The sequence below is a fragment of the Carcharodon carcharias genome, chromosome 9 (genome assembly GCF_017639515.1).
Source record: "Carcharodon carcharias isolate sCarCar2 chromosome 9, sCarCar2.pri, whole genome shotgun sequence".
NCBI lineage: Eukaryota > Metazoa > Chordata > Chondrichthyes > Lamniformes > Lamnidae > Carcharodon > Carcharodon carcharias.
Window position 1 is genome coordinate 147,248,260 of NC_054475.1, and position 26,207 is coordinate 147,274,466.

Below are 26,207 nucleotides of genomic sequence, written 5' to 3' on the forward strand. Positions count from 1 at the left end.
AGATCAAATATCCGTTGTCAAGCATATGGTAAATTATAATTAAATGAATTTCAAATACATTTACCAATTGTTGGCACAAAATGGCTTTTGCTTCATGGGAAATTACACTGTTGGACATGCCTAACTTGAAATAATCTCCTTGACATGTATGCAGTTTGGAAAATAGTGAATGTAACTCCTCTATTCAAGAAAGGAGGGAGATAGAAAGCAGGAAACTACAGGCCAGTTAGCAAAACATCTGTCATGGGGAAAATGCTGGAACCTGTTATAAAGGGGGTTAAGGCAGGGCACTTAGAAAATCTCAATGCAATCAGGCAGAGTCAACATAATTTTGTGAAAGGGAAATTATGTTTGACTTTATTTAAATTCTTTGAGAAAGTAACAAGTGACATGGGTAAAGGGGAACCTGTGGATGTGGTGTACTTGGATTTCCAGAAGGTATTTGACAAGGTGCCGTATCAAAGGTTACTACACAAAGTAAGAGCCCATGGTGTAGGGGGTAACATATTGGGTCATAACTTCTGAGGCCCCCAGTGTCGGATTGAGGGGTACTGCAAAGATGTGCTAGGGGACCCCTCTTGAAACTTCATGGGTAAGGGTTTGCACAGCAATTGCGCAGATTTTAAATTGCAAACTCTGGATGGTTTCACCTGTGTTACGCAAATAGTTTCCCAGAAAAATTTAGAATTAAAATCTTTTAACTTCTGGGTAACTATTGTAAAGACCCAGATCTCCAACCCCAGAGGAGTCCACCGCCAGCCCCTCCATTGATTTTCCCGATTTAAAAAAAAATGCAGTTTTCACCTCCCACTGGCATGGGACTCCACGCCCCCCCTTGCAGGCCTGACACCTCTGAACCATCTCGACTCCCCCACTGGGCAATTCTATCCACTTACCTTAGACACTTAACCACCTTCCTGGCCTGTCAATTTCAATGAGACCTTTAGCTGATATAAACCAGATAAGTTAGTGCTGTTTAAAGAAAAAAAGGGGGTGTGCGCTCCTTCAATCTGATTCTATAAGACTGCAACACTGGGCTTCGTGGACAGCTGTGCTGCCTGGATCTCGCCCAGCCTGAGTCGGAAGGTCAGACAGGGCAGACACGGAAAAAATTTAGTGTAAGTAATTGGGCCTGGAGTGGCAATCCCACGCTGATTGCCACCCGGAGGAAGTTACGGCCATTAACATGGATAATAGATTGGTCAGCTACCAGGAAACAGAGTATGCATAAATTTTCGGGTTGGCAAGATATAGCGAGCGGAGTGCCACAAGGATCAATGCTGGGTCTTCAACTATTTGTAATCTATATCAATGACTTGGATGAAGGGACTGAATGTATGGCTATTAAATTTGCTGATGGCACCAAGATAGGTGGGAGAGTAAGTTGTGATGGGCAAATAAAAGAAGTCTGCAAAAGGATATCGATAGGTTAATTGGGGGGAAAAAATTGGCAGATGGAGTTTAATATGGGGAAATGTGAATATGTCCACTATGACAGGAAGAATAGAAAAGCAACATATCTAAATGAGGAAAGATTGTAAAACTCGGTGGTACAGAGGGATCTGGGTATCCTGGTGCAAGAATCTCAGTTAGTATGCAGATACAGCAAGTGATTAAGAGGCCAATGGAATTTGTTGTTTATTGCAAGAGTAATGAAATGTAAAATGTGGGAAGTTTTCTTAGTTGTACAAGGCATTGGTGTGACCATATCTGGAGTGCTATGTACAGTTTGTTCTCACTAAAGGACATGATTGCATTAGAAGCATTTCAGAGAAGGTTCACTCGACTGATTCCTGGGTTGAAAGAGTTAACTTATGAGGACAGGTTGGGCCTGTATCCATTGGAGTTTAGATTAATGAGAAGTGATCTTATTTAAAGTATATAAGACCCTGAGGGGACTTGACAGGGTGGCTGCTGAAAGGATGTTTCCCCTTTTGGGAGAGACTATAAAGTGAGTTTAAAAATAAGGGGTCTCCCATTAAAGACATGAGAATTTTTTTTCTGAGGGTCATAAGCCTGTGGAATTCTTTTCCCCAGAGAGTAGTGGAGGCAGCATCATTGAATGTTTTTAGACAGTGTTAGATTTTTGACTTAGAAGGCTGTCAAACATTACAGGCGATAGGCAGGAAAATGGAGTTGAAGCCACAATCGGATCAATCAAATGGCTGAGTAGGCTCGACAGGCCTATTCTTAATTTGTATATTTGTGAGTGTATCTCCCCACTTTGAGTGATATACAAAATTACAAAAATCATCAGTATATATTCTCCAAAATTGAGAGTTGTCCAAATTTCATTTAAAATTTACAGCAGGTGCAAGTGTCGGAAGGGGTGTCCCCAATGCAATGTCCGATAACCACTAAACTGGTCCTTGATGAAGATAAGGAAACTAACGAAACCATCGTCCAGGTCCATAGAAATTTGGTGAGGAAACTGAAACCTCATCAAGTAGACGGTGAGTAAAAGTATTTAAAAGTTGTCCAGCATACTTAGTAATGTCTCAGTTGATCTTTTGTGCATTGTATACAGATCCAAGACCTAATTTTATTAGCTGATGTTGCAGATGACCTTTAAAGACTGGGCCAGCTCTTGCTATTGCTGTCAATGTCATCACGGAGTTACATTTCTATGGTACAGGATCCTTCCTGGTTACAACAGGGGTCAGGCAGAATGAAATTCATTATAGCACAGAACAAATAACAGCCATATTTTCCAGAAAGAGATGAGGATGGGGAACACCCTTATTTGTTGTGCAGAGAAAAATACTCATCACATGGAGAAGGTGCACAATTCTTACTGCATGCCGAGTTCCCCATGTGGCCATTAGAACTGCTTCTGATGCTCTCTGCATATATGAACAGGCAAGGAACCCATCCATTAATGTGCATGCAGTTTCTGACAAATATTGAGTTGCACCTTGATGTCCATTGTCCGGAGTGCACCTGTAATCCTTCTATTATGCAACAGTTCATGCCTGCACAGTTTGGTGCTGACAGAATAAATAGTTGGCTCTTGGGGGGTCAGTCCTCCCCTTTTTTTTTTTGCACCTGTGCTTTGTTACCCCAATTAACAATCTCCACACAGTGCAGGTATAAAGAAGGCCATTGCACCAACCAAATTGTTGTGGAGCACACAATTAGGGTAAGGAACTTGGAGCATTGGACTTGGGAGCAGGAGTAAGCCATTCTGCCCTTTGAGCCTGCTCCACCATTCAATAATGTCATGGCTGATCTGGTTGTAGTCCCAGCTTCACTTTCTTGTCTGCCCCTCATAACTCTTGACTCCTTTGTCTATGAAAAATCTATCCAACCCTGCCTTGAATGAATTCAATGACGCAGCCTCTACTGCTTTCTGGGGAAGAGAATTCCACAAACTAATAACCCTGAGAGAAAAAAATTCTTCATATCTCATTTCAAAGGGAGACCTTATTTTTGAACTCTATTCCCTAGTTCTAGTGTCTCCTACAAGGGGAAACATCTTTCTGGTATCCACCCTATTAAGTCCCCTCAGGTTCTAATGTTTCAATAAAGTCACCCCTCATTCTTCTAAACTCCAATTGGTATAGGCCCAGCATGTTCAACCTTTCTTCATAAGATGAGCCCTTCAAGGCAGGAATGAGTCAAGTGAACCTTTTCTGAACTGCTAATGCACTTATATCCTTTTTCAAGTAAGGAGACCAAAACAGCGTACAGTACTCCAGATGTGGTCCCACCAAGTCCCTGTACAGCTGCAATAAAACTTTCTTACTTTTATGTTCCATTTCCCTTGCAATAAATGCCAACATTCCATTTGCCTTCCTCATCACTTGCTGTACCTGCATACAAACTTTTAGTGATTCATGTACCATGTCATCCAGATCCCTCTACCTTTTGAGTTTTGCGATCTCTCCATTTAAATAGAATGCTGCTTTTCTATGCTTCCTGCCAAAATGGACAAGTTCACATTTTCCTACATTATACTCCATCTGCCAAATATTTGCCCATTCAATTAACCTATCGATATCCTTTTGCAGACTCCTTATTTCCTCTTCACAGCCTACCCTCCTACCTATCTTTGTGTCATTAAATAACAACCATACATTTGGTCCCTTCATCCAAGTCATTGATATATATTGTAAATAGTTGAGGCCCCAGCACTGACCCCTATGGCACTCCTGAAAATGACCCCATTTATCCCTGCTCTGTTTCCTGTTATACGCATAAGTAAAGATTTATTTGCTTATATCCATTGGGCAGGTTGCTAATGTACAAGCCATGTATGGTATGGGTAACAAGCCAACTTACTCTCCAGGGAAGCAAAAGGTGGAGGTTATGATTCGGCGACGAGATTGGTGTGAAGCTAACTCCAGTAAGCAACACCTTCTCCTGTCTAGTATTTTTACATAAACCTATGATATCCCCACAGTAGAATCTTCAATGCCAACGCATTCTCTATACGTATTCTGTCAAGTTGTCCAATCTTCTCTGCACCTAGTCTTTTTCTTCCCCTGGAGTAATATTGCAAGACCATTCAAAGAGAGAAATAGAGTTTCATTTATTTGCATAATGAAGTCAAATGATATGGTCCTGAGGATAATTTGAGATAATTATGACTGTTTGAGTGCAGGCGCCCTGGACCCAATTGGTGCTGCAAAATTTGGATCGTGTGTGTTGAGTTATTGGTGCTTGCTTGGTTTGTAAGCACTGCTCAGGCTTTTGAGGATGGTGGCCACTTTGAGACAAAACCATCTAATTGGACTACTCTGCAGCCACAACGATGGAGCTAGGCACTACTGCTGGAGGCTTGTTGTGTGCATGAGAGGGGTCCAAGATCTGTTGAATGTGGTGAAGCCTACTGTCACTGTTCTTTCCAAACAATTTCCTAGTCTTTCCGATCTGATGGTGGTTGATTTTTGCAACTGAGTGCATGAGCCATCTTGGCAATTTTGTGTTAATGTTTGAGAGACCACAGTGTTCCAAAAATGGTTCCTCTTTGTTTTTGACCAGTGGCTGTGAAGATGCCATCAAAAGGTACTCCAACAATAATGTCTAATTCTTTATTCTTTCATGAGATGTGAGCATCACTGGCAAGGCCAGCATTTGTTGCCCATCCCTAATAGCCCTTGAACTGACCTTGCTAGGTCATTTCAGAGGGCATTTAAGAATCAACCACATTGCTGTGGGTCTGGAGTCACAGGCCAGGTTGGGTAAGGATGGCAAATTTCCTTGCCACAGGACACTGGTGAACCAGATGGGTTTTTATAACAATCGATGATAGTTTCATAGTCACCATCACTGAGACTAGCTTGCAATTTCAGATTTATCAACAATTCACATTCTACCAGCTGCCATGGTGGGATTTGAACCTGTGTCCCCATGTTCTTGGGCAACTGCCTGTGATAAATACTAAAGATGAAGCAAATGCTTCATGTGTCAACTCATGGCTACAGAAGGACACATTACATACCCCTGCATTAGGAATGATGCATGAGCTTGCTTGTAGAACTTGCTAGTTTCTCCTTCACATGACACCGCAGCCCCCCCCCCCCCCCCCCCCCCCCCCCCCCCCCCTCACTTGTTTATTCTTACTTGACGATATTGCTTGAGTATTAGATTGATATTGAAGATGCAGAGACCACTTGGCATGTACTCTGTGGTGCCACTGTTTCCTGGGAACCATTGTGGAACAAATGACAGTAAAATGGCAGCCTATTACAATGCATTGCAAAGACTTGCTCTGAAGGGCAAGAATGTTAATCAAATTCTGCATTAGGGGGCATGGGTTCAAATCCCACCATGGCAGGTGGAATTTGAATTCAATTGGAAAAAAAAAATCTGGAATTGAAAGCTAGTCTCAGTAATGGTGACCGTGAAACCGGTTGTCTGATTTTTATTCATTCACAAAATGGTGTGGGCTTTGTTGGCTGGGCCAGCATTTATTGCCCATCCCTAGTTGCCCTTGAGAAGGTGGTGGTGAGCTGCCGCCTTGAACCACTGCAATCCATCCGGTGTAGGTACACCCACAGTGTTGTTAGAGAGTTGCAGGATTTTGACCCAGTGACAGTGAAGGAACGGCTGGTTAAGGATCTGTCATCCTTACCTGGTCTGTAAATAGACCTTGTGGAAGAGATGTCACAGTATGGTGGATGTTGTGCATGTGTGCAGAAGGTGCGTCCAAATGCAGCTTCTAGCTAACCAGATTTTGGAGCGGGTGGACTCATTGTGGAGCATCTGTGATGCTGAACAAGTCGTGGATAGCATGTTTAGTGAGGTGGTCACACCACAGGTGAAGATTATGCAGGCAGAAAGGGAATGGGTGACCATCGGGAACAGTAAAAGACTCAGGAAGGTAGTGCAGGAGACCCCTGTGGTCATCCCCCTCTCTAACAGATATACCACTTTGGATACTGTTGGGGGGGATGGCCTCTCAGAGGAAAACAGCAACAGCCAAGTTCACGGCACTGTGGGTGGCTCTGCCGCTCATAGGTAAACTAAGGGATGAGGACTTGCAAGCTCAGTACAGGGAGTTAGGAAATAAATGAAAATGCAGGACCTCAAATGTATTAATTTCAGGATTACTCTCAGTTCCACGTGCTAGCGAGAGCAGGAATAAGAGGATAGACCAAATGAACACATGGCTGAAGAGATGGTGTAGCCGGGATAGATTCAGATTCTTGATGCACTGGGACGGGTTCTGGGGAAGGTGGGACCTGTACAAACTGGACGGGCTGCACCCAGGCAGAGCTGGGACCAGTGTCCTTCTGCTAGTTCTTTTGGGGAGTATTTAAACTAATGTGGCAGGGGGATGGGATCCCAGGAGTAGGATCAGATAGGTCAGATTCAGATCAGAAAAATGGAGGTAGAACATTAGCTAGGGATGTAGTGATAGACATGGAGTTACAGGAGAAGCAAAGCTTACAAGGTGTCCAGCAAGGGAAATTGACGGGGTTAAACTGTTTATACTTCAATGCAAGGAGTATTACAAACAAGGTAGATGAGTTAAGGGCACAGGTAGACACATGGCAGCAGGATGTCATTGCTATAATGGAGACCTGGCTAAAGGAGGGACAAAACTGGCAGCTTAATATCCTTGGTTATAGAGTCTTCAGACACGATAGAGTAGGAGATAAAAAAAAAGGGGGGGGGTCGGGGGTTGGCAGCACGAATGGTTAAAGAATCAATTCCAGTTGTGAGAAGGGATGATATACTAAATGGATTGAGCTTAGAAATAAAAAAAGGGGCAGTCACACTACTGGGAGTATACTACAGACCCCCAAATAGTGAAAGGGAGACAGAAGAACAAATATGTAGGCAAATTTCTGCTTGTCAGAACAAGTGGGCAATAATAATAGGAGACTTCAACTATCCTAATATCACTGGGATTCAAACAATATAAGGGGCACTGAGGGAGAAAATTTCATGCAGTGTGTCCAGGAAAATTTTTTCAACCAATCAGTGACAAACCCAATGAGAGGATATGCAATTCTAGACCTAGTCTTTGGGAACAAAGAAGGGCAAGTGGGTGAAGTGACAGGTGGCGACCATATCGGGGACAGTGATCACAATTCAGTTAGATTTAGCATTACCATGGAAAAGGACAGATATAAGGCAGGAGTAAAAGTCTTGAACTGGGGGAAGGCAAATTTTACAGAACTGAGAAGGGACTTGGCTGAGGTGGACTGGACAGCACTGCTGGAGGATAAAACAGTGGAAAACCAGTGGGAAGCACTAAAAAGCGAGATCCTAATTGTACAAAGTAGACATGTCCCCTATAAAAATAAGAGTGGCACTGCCAAATCTAGACCTCCCTGGTTGTCTAGAGGAATACAGGGGAAGATCAAATAGAAAAAGAAAGCGTACGATAGACACAAAGAACTAAGCACTGCAGACAGCCCAGACGAATATAGGAAGTGCAGGGACGAAGTAAAAAAGGAAATAAATTCAAAGACAGGGCATGAAAAAAGATTAGCAAGTAAAGTTAAAGATAACCCAAAAATGTTTTACCAATGCATTAATGTTAAAAGGTTAATTAAGGGAAAAAACGGGACCGATCAGAGATGAAGATGGTAACTTATGTGCAGATGCAGAGGCTGTGGGAAGGGTTTTGAATGAATATTTTGTCTGTGTTTACAAAGGAAAGGGAGGATGTAGATATAGTAGTCCAGGAGGAACACTGAGATATTGGACGGGATAGTCATAAAGAGAGAGGAAGAGGAACTCGAAGGGTTGAAACTCTTGAAAGTTGATAAGTTCTCAGTTCAAGATGGATTGTTTCCGAGGCTGCTGAAGGAAGTCAGGGAGGAGATAGCAGATGCTCTGAGGATGATTTTCCAATCTTCGCTAGATATAGGGGAGATACCGGAGGACTGGAGAAATGCAAACGTAGTTCCATTGTTTAAAAAGGGATCAAAGGAAATGCCAAACAATTATAGGCCAGTTAGTCTTACATTGGTGGTGAGCAAATTAGTAAAATCAATCCTGAGAGCTAGGATTAACTGTCATGTGGAAGGGCATGGACTAGTCAGAGATGGTCAGCATGGATTTATTAAAGGAAGGTCTTGCCTCAAATTTGATTGAATTCTTTGAGGAAGTGACAAGAAGGGTTGATGAAGGTAGTGCAGTGAATGTTGTGCACGTGGATTTTAGCAAGGCATTTGACAAGGTCCCACATGGCAATTTGGTCAGGAAAGTAAAAACCCATGGGATTCAGGGTAATGTGGCAAACTGGATAAAAGATAAAAGCAAAAAACTGCGGATGCTGGAAATCCAAAATAAATCTAGCTGGAAAATCTCAGCAGGTCTGACAGCATCTGCAGGGAGGGACACAGTTAACGTTTCGAATCCGTATGACTTCAACACAACTAAGGAAAAATAGAAAAGAGGTGAAATATAAACTGGTTTAAGGGAGGGTGGGACAGGTAGAGCTGGATAAAGGGCCAGTGATAGCTGGAGATAGCCAAAAGGTGTCATAGACAAAACTGGATAAAAGGTTGGCTTTGTAACAGGAAACAAAGGGTAATAGTCGCTGGATGCCCTTGCAAATGGAAAGTTGTCTCAAATGGTGTTCCACAGGGCTCGGTGTTGGGACCCTTACTGTCTGAGTTATATGTTAACAATTTGGACGTGAACGTGGGGAGCACGATTGGGAAATTTGCAGGTGACACAAAGATTGGCCGAGTAGTGGATAGTGTAGAGGATAGCCATAATCTCCAAAACGATATAGATGGGTTGGTGGAGTGGATGGTAAAGTGACAGATGGATTTTAAGATAGAGAAGTGTGAGGCCATACTTTTAGGGAGGTCAAACAGTTACAGGGATTACACAACAAATAGGAATATACTATGAGGGGTAGCTGAAGTGAGAGATTTTGGCATACGAAGTACACAGGTCCCTGAAGGCAGCAGTTCAAGTAGACAAGTATGTAAAGAAGGCATATGGAATGCTGTTCTTCATTGGCAGAGGTATAGAATATGAAAGTAAGGATATAATGTTGGAATTGTATAAAACACTGGTGAGGCCACAACTGGAGTATTGTGTGCAGTTCTGGCCACCACATTACAGGAAGTACATAATAGTCAGGAGAGAGTGCGGAGGAGGTTTACAAGAATGTTTACAAGAATGTTGCCAGGGTTAGAGAAGAGTAGCTATGAGGAGAGATTGGATAGGTTGAGGTTATTTTCCTTAGAACAAAGAAGGCTGAGAGGTGACTTGACTGAGGTGTACAAAATTATGAGGGGAATAGATAGAATGGACAGGATAAAATTGTTTCCTTTGGTGGAGAATTCTAGAACCAGGGGACGTAGATTCAAGATAAGTGGCAGAAGGTGTAGGGGAGACACGAGGAAGAACTTTTTTACGCAGAGGTTAGTGGGTGATAGAGGCAGAAATTTTAAACTTTTTTAAAAAGTACCTGGATCTGCACCTAAAATGCTGTAAGCTGCTGGGCTATGGGCTGGGTGCAGGAAGGTAGGATTAGAAAGGGCACCTGGGAGTCCTCGGGCTGGCATGGACAAGATGGGCCGAATGGCCTCCTCTTGTGCTGTAACTTTTCTATGTTGTTGGTTGATGGTGACACACTTGCAAACTTGATGCCTCCTGTGACTTTTTTTTTGTTGGGACAAAGTCAGAGAGATTCCTTGTGTTGTGAGTTTAGGGAGATGCTCTGCTCCTGTCTGTTGCGATCTTCTCTGTTGCAAATGCACAACAGGATGCATTGGATACTACCCTTATGAGCGCAGCACTTTTTCCAGGACATTGCAAAGGGAATCAATGGTGGGAGTGCATAAGTGAAAGGTGTTGCAACGCCCCACTGAAATGTTGGCTAATGCTTTGTGTGCAAGAGCACTGTGAAAAGGGAGACCTGTCCTCCTTGTTCAACATCCAAGACCATAAATGTCTACAGCATCTTCCAACAAGCAAGAGGCATTGTAGTGTAAAAGAGTACATTTATGCATTTTTAACTGCTTTTTTGTATCATGATGGAATTTTTACAATGTGTGGTCAAAAAGACTAATTTAAAAAGATAAATATATCGAGCAGTGAGACATTCCAGCAAAGCTGTAAGTTTTAATAACTAAACTGTATGAATTTTTATTCTTTCACGGGATGTGGATGTTGCTGGCAAGGGCAGCATTTGTTACCCATCACTAATTGCCCTTGACCTGAGCGGCTTGCTAGGCCATTTCATAGGGCAGTTAAAAGTCAGCCACATTGCTGTGAGTCATATATAGGCCAAACCAGGTAAGGATGGCAGATCCTTAACTGGACAATATTTGATAGCTTCATAGTCACCATTAGTGAGACACACTTTCAATTCCAGATTTTTTTTTTGTGAATTGATTTCAAATTCCACCAGCTGCCACGGTGGGATTTAAACCCATGACCCCAGAACATTAGTCTGGGCTTTTGGATTGCTAGTCCAGTGATATTACCACTATATCGCCATCCCCCTCTATTTAGTATTGGAGCTCAAGCTTATTCCATCAGAATAAGAATTGCAGATATAATTGTTTTAGTAATCTAACAAAATATATATTTTTATTTTGGAAAATATACAACTTTTGCCTTTTTCATTTCAAGTTTTATATAGACTTTTCTGAATTAAAAATAATTGTTTATTTGTGCAGGTGTACAATTCATGTGGGATTGTTGCTGTGAATCAGTGAACAAAGCCATGAAGGAAAACGGCTCTGGGTGCATTTTGGCACACTGTATGGGACTTGGAAAGACACTACAGGTGAGTGTCTGCCCCGAAAAAGGCTTAGAAAATGGCCATGTACTGATATATTAATTTGCAGATTTTGAAAAGCACTTTCTTTCCAATTCCTGCATCAAGTACAAAATTCATATGAATGACTTACTAATACAATTAATGTTTCTAATTAGGCTCTGGATCCAAGATTATTTAAAGGTTTTCCAATATGATTTTTACATGACATTTTTCTGTTATAGCATTCCTACAGATGAATGTTATATTGTAACTAAGCAAAACGAGACTTCATTTAAACCCTACTTAATACACATCATTTTGTCATGCTGAAAATGTGCACTAAACCAGGTTGTTAATTCATTCAGTCTGATATTGAGATCAGTATGTGCTACTTCAATGGATAGATGTTTATAATTGTGATAGGTATGAAAGCAAGTAATTTGTTATAGCATACAGTGTAAGCAAGTGCAGAATGGTGAACGTAGATTTCAGATGAGTCAAAATTCCTTATTGTTTTTTATACCAAGGACACTAGAGAGCTGTCTTTTTGCCCATGTACACTAGGAAGAGAATCACTCGAGGAACAGTGAAGGGGCAGCAAGAAAGACTCCTTAGTAGAGCAGCAGAGACGAGGTTGAAACACCACATTAATTATCTCTTCCTAAAAAAAAATACAGGCAAGAAATTGTTGGTTTGTGGCAAATCAGCCAAGTTTATTCAGAACAACCCTCAGTTCACTATTGAAAAGGTGGTTTTCTCTCTGCCTCCTGACAGAAGTGCTGTACTGAAGCAACAGATGAAGGGGGAGAGAACAGCACTAATTATGTGGAACCGATCATCTGTTGTGAATAAGGTTAGCTCTTTGCTGTGGAAAGTGGGGGCTGGGTTGGGAGGAGGAAAATGATGTAAAATGCTCATAAGAGAAATAATTTGAGGTATAAAGTTAGAGTTGAACAGTTCAATCAATTGCAGTTTACAGGAAAGAACTTTTTTGCTGATTTCTACGACCTGAAATGTAACCTGGTCTACTTTTAAGCCAGGATGCTGGTGTCAGCACCCACTTCACAAGCAATTATCCAGAAACATTGCATTACATTTTGCCATGCACTGTCACCCAGGCTTCCCAACAACAAGACTAGGTGCATAGGAAGCAATTAATTGTGATCACTTTGCATTGAAAGTGTGGAAAAGCATTTTTTTCGCCTGTAAAGGATGTGGCACATATCTGTTCATTCCAACCAAAACTGAAAAATTTGTGCACATTAGTGACATGTACATATAGCATTGAGTGAATAACAAAGGACTTTGAATTCTACAGAAGAATGCATTTAATTGAATTGTTCATTGAACTAATTTGTACTTAAGTGGGGCTACGTTTTTAACAATTTTATTTTAGTATTTGAATCTTCGATTTCCTGTGGCATCGGAATAAGGTATTTAGCAATGTGTCTTATTTGAACTAATTAAAAGTTCAACGTTAAGTGCAGATTTGTACTTTAATATGTATTCCACTGAGAGCCCCAGTTTCATAACATAATTTCATTATAGTTTTTGAGATGGGCTTTACTGGAAATTTAATGTGACCGAGCCCAGAGTCACCAACGTTTTTACATTATTTGTGGGTTTTTTAAGCTCCTCCTTTTGGCTGCTTTTATAAACTTTTACTGTCTTATTTTACCTGGAAGCTCGTACCAATAACTTCAAAAATAACTGTTCTGCACACCTAATGTAAAAATAATTTAAGGTCATTATCTGTTTGGATAGTGAACGTGAGCCTGTGATGTATCTTATGTTCTGCTTTACCGTTTTGTGCATTTAGACTAAGTGCTGGAAAAGGAAAACATTTTTTTTTAAATTAACTTCGAAGGTATAATTTTTTATTTTGGTTGCAGGTCGTGACCTTCTTGCACACCATGCTATTGGCTGAGAAGTTAAACTTCAGTACTGCTTTAATCGTTTGCCCGCTTAACACTGTTCTTAATTGGATCAATGAATTTGCCAAATGGCAGGAAGGACTTGATGACGACGAAAGTTTAGAGGTATTATATACCTTGTTGCCATTTTTTTTAAAAGCTTGGAGCTGCTTTTGTGTTGTTTATAGACTGAATATCAATACGTTGGATTAAAATATTTAGCAAGTTCTGCTAAATCTTAAATATTTAAATTCATTCTCTTTTGGTTCCTGTGAACTATGCAACCATGCCACAAAACATGCCCAAACTTTTCTCCCCTGATTTGTCACCAAACATATGTACAGCTGCATACCATTCCATCCTTCGCACCTGTTCAAACATGGAGGGATTGGAGGACAGGTGAAGTGGAAATGGAGAGACCGCATTTAAGAACCAAAGACACAGAGGCTGTCGAGTAGGTTTTTTGAAAGCCAAAAAACGAGGCTGAAAAATTTGAGAACTGAGTAGAAATTTGATGGCTACCAGCTGCTGAAGTGAGAATTCCAGTGTTAGAGTCAGAGGTTACTAAATTAGGATAAGGTGAGGCTATACTAATTTGAAAACCTGGATAAAACTTTTGAAATCAGCATGATGCAAAGCAGTGGTTAGCGCTGTTGCACCACAGCTCCAGGGACCTGGGTTCAATCCTGACCTTGGGTGTCTGTGAATGGAGTTTCCCCGGTTGTTCCGGTTTCCTCCCACCATCCAAAGACATGCTGGTTAGGTGGATTGGCTATGGTAAATAGCCCCTTAAGAGTGTGTGTGTATGCCCTGTGATGGACTGGTGCCCTCTCCTGGGTGTACCCAGCCTAGCACCCATTGCCTGTCAGGATAGGCTCTGACTTCCTGCAACCCTGAATTGGATGAAGTGGTTCTGCAAAAGTGAGTGAGCATGATGCAAAGTGAGAAAATTCTGAGCCAATATGAATTAAATGTTGATTACTTCTGTTTAGTACAAATCTAAAATGGGTATTTCAAAAATTTGCAATTGTAAGGAGCCTGTAAAGTTCATTACTGGTGTGAATCAATTGGATTATTAGGGAAAACGAATTCTCAACCAAATTTTTGGTTGTTGTCTTTTCTCTTTCCAGCTTCCTTTCCTCCAATTAATTGTCCACCACTTTACTCACTCTGCCAAGCTTACTGGACTCTGGAAGTGTTGCCATGGAGAATGCACCAGTTGATGATGACTGACAGTTAACTGCCAATCATTGTTTGAAATTTTAAACCAGGCAGCTTAACTTTGGCCAAAGCCCTTGAAGAATGAACCAGTGAATGACTGTCACTTATTCTATTTAGCTGAAACAAATGCAATATGTATGCATGTTCTTTTTGTCTGCAAAGAACATGTACACACATTGTGCCTGTTTCAGCCATTCGGTGTACCTTTCTATTCCCTTTCTCTTGTGCACTTTTTTTACCTCAATCACTTCCTTTGGTAGTGAGTTCCACATTCTAACCGATGAGTTGAGATTTCTCCTTGTATCTCTATGGTTAACTATGCTCTAGGGAAATTCTGTTAGGGTAATCAGGCTACTTGTTGAATTGCTTTCTGTCTCATTGAACAAATAACAAATGTTTATAGTATACATCTGATTCTCCTAGGTAATAGACAGAAACCTACAAATCAAGTCACTATTGCAGAGGGTGACACTGGGAATTAATAATGGGAAACAAGGAAATGGCAGAGACTTTGAACAATTATTTTGTTTCCGACTTCACAGTAGAAGACAAAAAGTAGAAAATCAAGAGACAAAAGGGAGGGAGGAACTTAAAACAATCACTAGAGAAAAAGTCATGGGAATACTAATGGGACTTGAAGCCGACAAGTCCCTTGGACCTGGTGGCCTGCACTCTAAGTTCTTAAAAGAACTGCCTGTAGATATAGTGGATGCATTCCAAATTCCCTAGTTTCTGGAAAGGTCCCAGCAGGTAGGAAAATCACAAATGTAATGCCTTAAAGAAAAGAGGGAGACAAAAAGCAGAAAACGGTGGACCAGTCAGCCTAACATCTGTCTTTGGGAAAATGCATGAATCTATTAAGGAGGTCGTAGCAGAACATTTAGAAAATCATAATACAATCAAGCAGAGTCAACATGGTTTTATGAAAGGGAAATCATGCTTGACAAATTTGAGTTCTTTGGGGATATAACAGGGTGGATAAAGAGGAACCAGTAGATGTGTATTTGGATTTCTACAAGACATTCAATAAGGTGCCACATAAAAGGTTACTACACAAGATAAAAACTTACGATGTTGGGGGTGATATATTAGTACAGAGGATAGGTTAACTAACAGGATAAATGGATCATTTTCAGGATGACAAGCTATAACTATTGGAGTGCCGTGGGATCAGTGCTGGGGCCTCGACTATTTACAATTTATATTAATGACTTGAAAGAAGAAACTGACTGTATTGTAGCCAAATTTGGTGGTGATATGAGGATAGGTAGGAAAGCAAATTGAGGAGGATACAAAGTCTGCAAAGGGATATAGATATGGTGAAAAATTTGGCAGATGGAGTAAATGTGGAAAAATGAGAGGTTCATTTTGGCAGTTAAAATAGAAATGCAGAATATTGGAATGGAGAGACTGCAGAATACTGCAGTACAGAGGGATCTGAATATCTTTGTGCATGAAAAATCAGCTTGCAGGTTCATCAAGTAATTAGGAAGGAAAATGAAATGTTGGCCTTTATTGTAAGGTGGATGGATTATAGAAGTCTTGCTATGATTGTACATGGCATTGATGAGATCACACCTAGAATATTGTAGACAGATTGGTCTCCTTATTTAAGAAAGGAAATACTTAAATGGGAGGCAGTTCACAGAAGGTTCATTAGGCTGATTCTTGGGATGAGGAAAGTTTGAACCAGTTCTGCCTATGCTCATTGGAGTTTAGGACAATGAGAGGTGATCTTATAAAGATGTAAAATTCTGAGGGGCTTGATAGGGTAGATGCTGAGAGGATTTTTCCCTCGCAGGGGAATCTGGAACGAGAGGAGCAGTTTAAAAATGAGGGGCCTCCCATTTAAGATGGAAATGAGGAGGAATTGCTTCTGAGGATTGTTAGTATTTGGATTGCTTTTCCCTAGAGAGCAGTGGAGGGGGGTCATTGAATATATTCAAGACTGAGTTAGACAAATCTTTGATGGAAAAGAGAGTCCAGGGTTATGGGGACAGGCAGGAAAGTGTAGTTGAAGCCACAATCAGATCTGCCATGATCTTAATGAGTGGTGGGTCAGGCTCGGGGGGCGGGGTGTGTTTGATTTTATTTCTTACAGATTGAAGACATGCACATTTTTTAAAAAGGGCATTAGAGACAATTTCATAAGTTCCACAATTTAAATTGCGAATATGAGGAACAATGGCAATTTAATATTGCCATTGGTTACTTGTAGAATTCTTTCATAAACATTACATTGTCCCAGTCCTCTATTATTGAATACTGTGCAACATCTACATACAGCTTTAACACAGATTCTAACTAAAGGCAAAATACTGGGGATGCTGGAAATCTGAAATGGAAACAAAAAATGCTGGAAAAACTCAGGTCTGGCAGCATCTGTGGAGAGAGAGAGAGAGTGATAATGTTTCGAGTCCGTATGACTCTTCTTCAGATCCTTATCTATTTGTTTTCATGACAGTACTTGTTTCTGTTCACGAAAGTAATGTAGCCTTGGATTTCACTTTTTTATTAGTGTTGAAATTTGAACTTCAAAAGGTTATTAGTGTAGTTGTTAGAATAACACTTTACCGTGTTCTAGCCAATAAGTTGGAACAATTTTTACAAAGTTTAGTGGATAAAAAGCCTCTGCACAAGCATTTCCATCTGATTTGGCTAAAAGTGTGCAAAAATTAATATTGTCATGATGCTCCCTACTTGTGAGCATAGGAAATGCCCTGAACAATTTGTCAATATCAATTGTTGTACATCAAATCCTGAATCAGACAGTCTTTCTGTCAATACAGAGCAAACAAATGTGGTACGGTAGTTGATCATGGGTGACACTAGCACTAATTTTAGAAACGGAAATTCAAGGCTCATTGTGAGTGGATTGTTAACATGACAGCTTGTCATTATATAATGCTGCAATCAAAGTTTTGTTTATATTCCTGGGTAGATCACTTATAAAAACACCCTTTAGGAATTTTTACTTTCCTGTTGGAAAATGTTTGAATATTTGTTTTATAGCCCTCATTAGTTTAAAATATTCAATGCTTTGCATAGTGATTGATATTCAAATATAGTTCAGTGAGTGTTCTTTTCTGTTCTAAAGGTAAATGAATTAGCAACAGTTAAACGTCCTCAGGAACGGTCCTACATGCTTGAAAGATGGATGGAAGATGGGGGTGTCATGATCCTAGGTTATGAAATGTACCGTAATCTTGCACAAGGCAGGAATGTGAAAAGCAGGAAGCTGAAAGAAATATTCCAGAAGACTTTAGTAGATCCTGGTGAGATGTTTCATTTTTATGGATTCAGTGCTCTTTGGAAAACTGCAAATTTATCGCAATGTTTTCTTCAACATTATGGATATCATCAATGTACAAAACTGTTTAGAATTGCTATGGAAAGTTAGCACATAGAAATCACAAGTATCGTTTGATATTCTTTAAGATTATCAAAGTTATGAAAGATATATTCATTCCCAATAAGTTACCTTGTGCCAAGTAGTTAGAATTTTAATTTTGGAAACAGAATGGGAGATTGATAATTAACAAAAAACACACAGGTTTTGAGTTTTATATTACAACTATACATATACATAAACAGTTGGTATTTGTGCTGCCATATCAATCTAAGCAAACCCTAAAAAAAAATCATCTAATAAAGCACTTGGTGAGAATGGTAAAAGGGAGCCCTTGAAAATCAAAAAGTAGACCTCTGGAGAAGGAAAAAAAAATTTGACTCCTATAGTAGTATGTACAGAAGTGTTGTTTGGCTGGCTTTCCATTTTCTCGTTTTCTCTCACTCTTTTGACTCATGCAACTCTTGCTAACTCCAGAGTTGTCCCTTTTGAGGTCAAGAATTCCATAGGAGAAATCATAAGTGCTACTTGTATATTGATACAAACTTACTCTTGGCCTGGCTAATTTAAATAAATGTTTGATTAAACGATGCCCACTGTTCTACAGTTGTAAGGAGTAGTTGTAACGCCTGACATTTGCACCTACACTCCTTAGAATTCAGGAAATCTGTTCCTGTCATTTTTGATTGTTATAACCCAATTCTCAATGTTTGCATGAAAGTTGCAACCAAAACAAGTTTCAATTCTCTGGACAATTTTTTGAAGCAGTATCGCTTTTACAATGATTTGGTGTCCCCTCAGTAGCTTACTGGCCTCAACCATTTAATCAGCCAAAATCAAGTGTTTATTCCAACAAGTTTCAAAGACTTTATACACTTGTATGTTTCATGAACTAAGTTTTCCGAGATGGTTATTAACATCTTGTTCCACGTGGAACTGAAAAGAATATTTAACCTAAATTTAATTCTATAAACCATCAAATACTCCTAAGTTCTAATTCATCAGTTTTCTGTACTGCCACATTTCTGAATCTTTATTTTGAACATTAAAATATGAATTACTTGGATATGTGCATGATTCTATTCTCCCTCAAGAACACTGGAGCAGGTTAAAAGAAAATGCCATATCTATCTGTTTACTTAAAAGTTGCTGTAACTACCTTTTTCGGCCACACATCAGGGACGCTATTTATCTGACCTCATTATAGTTCATAAGAAATGAAAAGAAAAAAGTTGGCACAGCAAGTTGTTTGAGATGGCCTGGAAAACATGATGCTGTAAAGCTTAAAATATTGAACAAGTAACCTTATTTAATTTGCCAGTGGCTGGAGTGGGGAAGGAGGTTAATGGCAATTAATTCGTAATTGCAAATGGTTGCCAGCTTGCGGTAGCTTTATTTAATGACCTCTTCATCTCCCAACTTGAAAAAGTCAGCAGGTTCTTATCTTGAAGTTTTGACTGTGCAACAAGGCCTGTTTATTCCAAAACTTTGAACTCTGAAAAGAAATTGGTCTGTTTAAAAGTGATTGCTATGATTACTTTCCTCTGTATTCTCTAACTGCTAGTTGTTAGATAAAAGATGGCTGATTTAAAAAAAAAAACTGAACAATGGCTTTGCATTTGACTTTTTTTATTTTCCTTTTTCCCCCACACATACTCCTTGCCATTCAAAATGGCTTTGCCGTCTCTCTATATTCCCATCACTCTTCCGGTATCTTTTTTCCAAAAGACCAAACAACTAGCTGTGCGTCATATGATTTGATTTGCTCAGTGCGTTGTCAGTCCTAAAACTTATCATAATGAAAGAAGGATTATTCCTCCGCCACTCCTCTAAGTACTACTAAGCAAGAAAAAGCCATGTGATTATTTCACATGATGGGATAGTGCCTCTGCACTTAAACTATTGACTACTGTAATTACTCAGCAGGTTTATTCAATGAGTGGTGTAACTAAGCTTAATAGAGGAGAATAAGTCAGGGACCTACGTGTGGTCTATACTAAATTATTTGACCTCAGCCAGGAAGTTACTCGGACTAAAATGACCTTGTCGTTACTGTTAGAAGAAAGTCTACATTCCTATCATTACCTTTGGAGTTTCCTTTTCGTCGTAATGGTCTCATCAAAAAATATGCTTCAAGAAGGATTTCCAAGCAGGAGTAGGAGTTAGAGGCAGAAGGGTTCAGAAGGGAGCTTTCTACATGAGGCAAAGCTGGCTGAAAGCTGTACCATCAGTTATGGAGTAAAGATTGTGGGATAATGGGAAAGAGCTTATTGGCATGAAATTCTGTAGTAAGGAAGGTAAATTCTTGTGGGATTAAGGAGAGGAGGACTATTGCACTATAAACAGATGATAGAAACTGGTAAAAGTGAAATACTGCGGATGCTGGAAATCTGAAATAAAAACAAAGTGCTGGAAAAACTCAGCAGGTCTGACAGCATCTGTGGAGAGAGAAACAGTTAATCTTTCAAGTCTGCATGATCCTTCAGAGCTGGCATGATAGAAACTGGTGTTCGGCCACCTCATTTGAAAGTTTTTAAAACTGCTAATAAAGTATATGTTAAAATAGCAAAATTAATCGTTTTAATTTTAAAAAACCTAGTGCAGGGCACTAAAAGTGGCAGACAAAATATGAAAAATTAAGTGATTGTGATCAGGTGAGGTTCTGGAAGATTATCAGTTAAATCGTGCAATAAGTTTCTTTTTTCAATGATGGAGGGTACAGAGAAAAGTAAGTATATCATGGACATAATATTTGGAGCTGAAGAGGAACAAAAGCTCTATTTTAATTCTTGAAATATGACAGCTTTTGAAATTTTTAATGGAGTAAAACCTTTATTCAGAATGCATGGGGAATGGATGGTGCTGGGTAATCAAAAATGCCAGCTAATGGAGAGTTCCATTTACCAATGGAAAATGATGGAATATTGAAGCATGAACTAATATGCAAGTACTCAGGGAGTAAAGGACAGCGTTCTTTCTCTTCTAATCTTCAATATTATGTTAAAACATAAAATAAAGTATAAAATAATAGTATACAGGTGTGGGTTCCAGATACCTTTGTAATTGCTTCTGGTTGGTAAAGTGACTATTCATATTAAGGGAACATCAGAAATTTTGGTTAGAAGAGTTTTGGTTGCTAGAGCGCTGGATTACGTACAGTTTACTGTATATTGTAAAACTGAGGATTGAAGGGAGGTCCTCTGCCAAATTGAGGAATACTTTCCAGACATTGTCGAAATCTGCACTTACTGCAACAGAGTCGACTCCTGATTCAAAGTTGCTGAATTCAGATGGTCTGGGTTGGTACTAAATTGCTAGTTGCCTGTTTATTTTGCAATAAATTGATTTTACAAATCAAGCAATATTTGCTTGATTCAAATTATTGAATAATTTAGTTAATGCAAAATGACACTTATCTGGAGTAGACTTGCAGTTTTCTGTGCATTGGGATCACTTTTTAAAGACTGCTTGGGCACAGGTATTATAGGGCAGTTTCCAACATTAAACTGATTTCCATTTCGGGAGTGGCAGGTGTTGGTTTGTGGTGCAGTAAACACCTGTTGATCAAAATTTAATTGTGAAGCATCAAACAGCAGCAATTACAATCGAGACATAATTAAGCAATACTTTCTAGAATTGCCTTGGGAATTAGAGGTTAATCCAGCTGGAATATAGTAAATTGGGATAGGAGGGCAAGGAGCAGGGTGGCGGGAAATGTAACAGGCAGTTCGAGGTTCTTTTGGGGCCAAAGAAAGTTATGGAAAGTTTTAATTCAAGGACTTTGGAATGTAACCTGCATCACAAAACTCTTGCCAATATGGCTGCTGGTTGAGACAAATGGGGTGCTCAACAGTGACACTCAGTGGCCAAAGCCTGCAATCACATGAGAACAACTTGATCACTTCCTATGCACATACTGTTTTACTGCTGTTTTAGAAGTGACTGATAGCATTGTTATTTAAAATCGAAAAAAAAACTTTATCAGGTTAGTACCTAAATGTTTAATACATGTATGTAGTGCAATTCAAGTTTGTGCATTTTTGCAATGAAATGTGTCCCATTCAATGGCTTTAATAACAGTTTAAAATATACAAAGTATGATAACTAATGTATATAGAGCTGTGAAAAACCAATCTCTGCAATGCTGGAATATGCTTACAGCTTCATGTTACTAGCCGTACAAAACATACATACAGGGTTCAATTTATTTACTAGGTCAAGGGGTCTACTATTCAATGTACTGCTATCTACAAGCCTATATTGATTTGCATAGTTAAAGTAAACATAACTATGACACAGATATCTTGAAATGCTTTGATCTTTGTGTTGCAGTTTTAAGACTCCTTGTCTATCAGTATATTATTAAACACCAGGCATTTGTAATATATAAGCACTGGATATGCTCTAATATATAAAATTAATCCAACAGGCTTGTTTTTACTAACTGTTCTTAATTAAGTTCCATATGTATTGGGTGGTTTTGCATTCTACCTGCTGCTTTACCAAAACTTGAATCCTGTGGTTCTAACATCTTATGGACTGAGACACATTTAAGTGATTTCTACCAGGGCTTTTGGGTTTTAAAAAAAATCTTATAAATTAATTTAAAATGGTTTCATTTCACCTGTAGGTCCAGACTTCGTTGTGTGTGATGAAGGCCATGTACTTAAAAATGAAGCTTCAGCAATATCAAGGGCAATGAATTCCATTAGAACAAAACGGAGGATTATTCTCACTGGAACACCATTACAAAATAATCTAGTAGAATGTAAGTTTCTGTTTTATCTTGATTCTCCCATGTAAATGTTTTATTTGAATTCGTTAGTACCTTATGTTTAAAAACAGCAATGGAAGTTGACTTTCTGTTTCTACACAATGTAAAGCAGAGAAGCAGGCCATTTGGGTCACTTGCCTATGCTGTTGTTAGTACTCTACACAAGCTTCCTCCCATCTTTCTAACCCTCTCAGCACAACTTTTTATTCCATTCTCCCTTGTGTTTATCTAGTTTCCCTTTAACTGCGCGTATTTCAAGTTTACCAAGATTTTGTTGTATAGTTGGCATATACACTCTAACCAGGCTGAAGATGAAGCACAGCAAAAGTAGTTTCACATCAGATAATGCCAAGCTGAGGCTGTAGTAACATTATTATTCAAACTAACACATTTATTAAGAATTACCATGAAACAGAAATCACATCTGCCAAATGTGCAATATAATTAGAATATTAAATAAAAATACTGCAATAAATTATAATTCAGTTCTATAAAGGTTTTTCAGTGCTGGTTTGAATGCTCATAAATTACAAAAATAATCAACAGCATGATGGTAGTGTCACAAAATGGAGGGTGCTCTCTGTGACAATGGGACTTCGTCTCCACGAGGACTGTGCATTGGTCATTCCTACCAGTGATGTCGTGGACAATTGAATCTGTGACAGGAAAACTGGTGAGGATGGGCTTAAATAGAATTTTCCCTCTTGGTGTTCACACCACCTGTCGCAGGCCCAGTCTGGCAGGTACGTCCTTTAGGATTTGGCCAGTTTTGTTCAATAGTGATGCTACTGAGCCACTTTTGGCGATGAACACTGAAGTTGGCCACCCAGAGTACATTCTGTACCCTTGCTACTTTTAGTGCTACTTCCAAGTGATGTTCAACATGGAGGAGCACTGATTCATCAGTTGAGGGAGTGTGGTTTCCCTGTCCATGTTTGACCTGTTCCCCATGAGACTTCATGGGGTCCAGAGTCAATATTGTGTGTGCATTTGTCATTTCCTGTGCCTCGATCGATGCTGGCTGGTCTGTCTGGTTTTATCCTTTAACTTTTCTTGAAACAATTTGATACAACTTGAATAATTTGCTAGGTTATTCAGGGGGCAGTTAAGAGTCAATCATATTGTTGTGGGTCTGGAATTATATGCTGCCTTTGGTGCATTAGACCATGTCATCCTCTACCAACATCTCTTTTCCATTATCCAGCTGAGTGAGACTGCCCTTTCCTGGTTCCACTCTTGGCTATCCAGTCATAGCTAGAAAATCTCCAGCAATGCCTTCTCATTCTATCTTGCACCGTTATCTCAAGTGCCCCAGGAATTAACTCCTGCCCGTCTCCTATTTCTTATCTACATGCCTGTGATGATGGTATCCAAAGACATGGCCTGAGGTTCCACCTGTAAGCTGATGACACCAGCTTCACCTCACATCACCTGAACCTCACCACCACCTCAATTGAGCTCTCTGTTTCTGTTGTCAGCCTCCAATTAAATGTTGGAAAAGATTGAAACTATTGTCTTTGGCTCTTGCCACGGATTCCATCCTCCTCCCTGGTTAACTGTCTCTGACTGAGCAAATCTGGCATTCCATTTGTTCCTGGGGTTAGCTTATGGCCCTGTATCCTTTCCATCAGAAAGATTACCTACTTACACCTCAGTTGCATCACTTGTTTTAGTTTTGCCTCAGCACATCTGTTGAAACACTTTTTTTTGTGCATCCTCCACTTCCTTCACCCAACCATGGGCAGCCTTCAGCCATACTAGCTTTAAATTCTTAAAACCCCTCCCTTGACCTCACCACCTCTCTCTCCATTAAGACCCAAATTAAAACATACAACTTTGACCAAGATTTTAGTCACCTTTTTTTTCAAGAATATTAATTCAAGGGATGTGGGCTTCGCTGGCTAGGCCAGCATTCATTGCCCATTCCTAATTGCCCTCGAGAAGGTGGCGGTGAGCTGTCTCCTTGAACCGCTGCAGTCCATGTGGTGCACCCACAGTGCTGTTAGGGAGGGAGTTCCAGAATTTTGACCCACTAACAGTGAAGGAACGGCGATATATTTCCAAGTTAGGATGGTGAGTGGTTTGGAGGGGAACTTCCAGGTGATGTTCCCATCTATCTGCTGCCCTTGTCCTTCTAGATGGTGGTGGTCATGGGTTTGGAATGTGCTGTCTAAAGAAGCCTTGATGAGTTTCTGCTGTGCATCTTGTAGATGGTACACGCTACTGCTACTCTGCATCAGAGGTGGAGGGAGTGAATGTTTGTGGATGGGGTGCCAATCATGTAGGCTGCTTTGTCCTGGATGGTGTTGGAGCTGCAGTCATCCAGGCAAGGGGAGAATATTCCATCACACTCCTGACTTGTGTCTTGTGGACAGACTTTAGGGAGTCAGGAGGTGAGTTACTCGTGCAGAATTCCTATCCTCTGACCTGCTCAGTATTTTATATGGCTAGTTCCAGTTCACTTTCTGGTCAATGGTAACCCCGAGGATGTTGATGGTGGAGGATTCAAGGATGGTAATGCCACTGAATGTCATGGAACAATGGTTAGATTTTCTCTTGTTGAAGATAGTCATTTCCTGGCACTTGTGCAGCACAAATGCTACTTAAAACTTGTCAGCTCAAGCCTGGATATTGTCCAGGTCTTGCTGCACTTGTACATGGACAGCTTCAGTATCTTGAGATGTCACGAATGGTGCTGAACATTGTCCAATCTTCAGTAAACATCTCCACTGCTGACCTCATGATGGAAGGAAGGTCATTGATGAAGTAGTTGTAGATGTTTGGGCCTAGGACACTACCCTGAGGAACTCCTGCAGTGATGTCCTGGAGCTGAGATGACTGACCTCCAGCAACTACAGCCATCTTTCTTTCTGCTAGGTATGAATCCAACCAGTGGAGTTTTCCCCCGATTCCCATTGACTCCAGTTTTGCTAGGGCTCCTCGATGCCACACATTGTCAAATACTGCCTTGGTGTCAAGGGTAGTCACTCTCGCCTCACCCCTGAGTTCAGCTCTTTTGTCCATGTTTGAACCAAGGCTGTAATAAGGTCAGCAACTGAGTGGTCCTGACAGAACCCAAACTGAACATCACTGAGCAGGTTATTGCTTAGCAAGTGCTGCTTGATAGCAGTGTTGATGACCCCTTTCCATCACTTTACTGATGGGTAGTAATTGGCGGGTTGGATTTGTCCTGATTTCGATGTACAGTACATACTGGGGCAATTTTCCACATTGCTGGGTAACTGCCAGTGTTGTTGTACTGGAACAGCTTGGCTAGGGGCTTCGCAAGCTCTGGAGCAGTACTATTGCTGGAATGTTGTCAGGACCCATAGCCTTTTTGGTATCCAGTGTCTTCAGCCATTTCTTGATGTCGCGTGGAGTGAATTGAATTGGCTGGAAATTGACATCTGTGATGCTGGGGACCTCTGGAGGAGGCTGAGATGGATCATCCACTCAGCATTTCTGGCTGTAGATTGTAGCAAATGCTTCAGCCTTATCTTTTGCACTGACGTGCTGGGCTCCCCCATGATTGCTGAGGAGATGTTTGTGGAGCTGCCGCCTCCAGGGAGGAGTTTAAGTGTCCACCACCGTTCACGGCTGGATGTGGCAGAACTGCAGAGCTTAAATATGATCCATTGGTTGTGGAATTGCTTGGCTCTTGTAATATCTCCCCCTTTTAGCAGGATTTCAAATTTTGTCTGTTTTGTCCCATTAGCTACTACAGAAATGCAAGTTTGAGGAATTCTGGCTATGCTCTAGCAAACT

The 26,207-nt window shown here is 40.3% G+C and overlaps 1 protein-coding gene across 11 annotated transcripts in view; it reads left to right on the forward strand.

The window, feature by feature from the left end:
• atrx (ATRX chromatin remodeler) overlaps positions 1-26,207 on the forward strand; it is a 179,830-nt gene that overhangs the window by 75,938 nt on the left and 77,685 nt on the right. For all 11 annotated transcript variants that reach the window (XM_041195423.1, XM_041195422.1, XM_041195421.1 and 8 more), the window contains 5 exons: positions 2,309-2,453; positions 11,103-11,212; positions 13,078-13,224; positions 17,417-17,594; positions 22,299-22,436. In XM_041195423.1, coding sequence (XP_041051357.1) covers positions 2,309-2,453; positions 11,103-11,212; positions 13,078-13,224; positions 17,417-17,594; positions 22,299-22,436 — 718 coding nt within the window. The remainder of the gene's footprint in view (positions 1-2,308; positions 2,454-11,102; positions 11,213-13,077; positions 13,225-17,416; positions 17,595-22,298; positions 22,437-26,207) is intronic.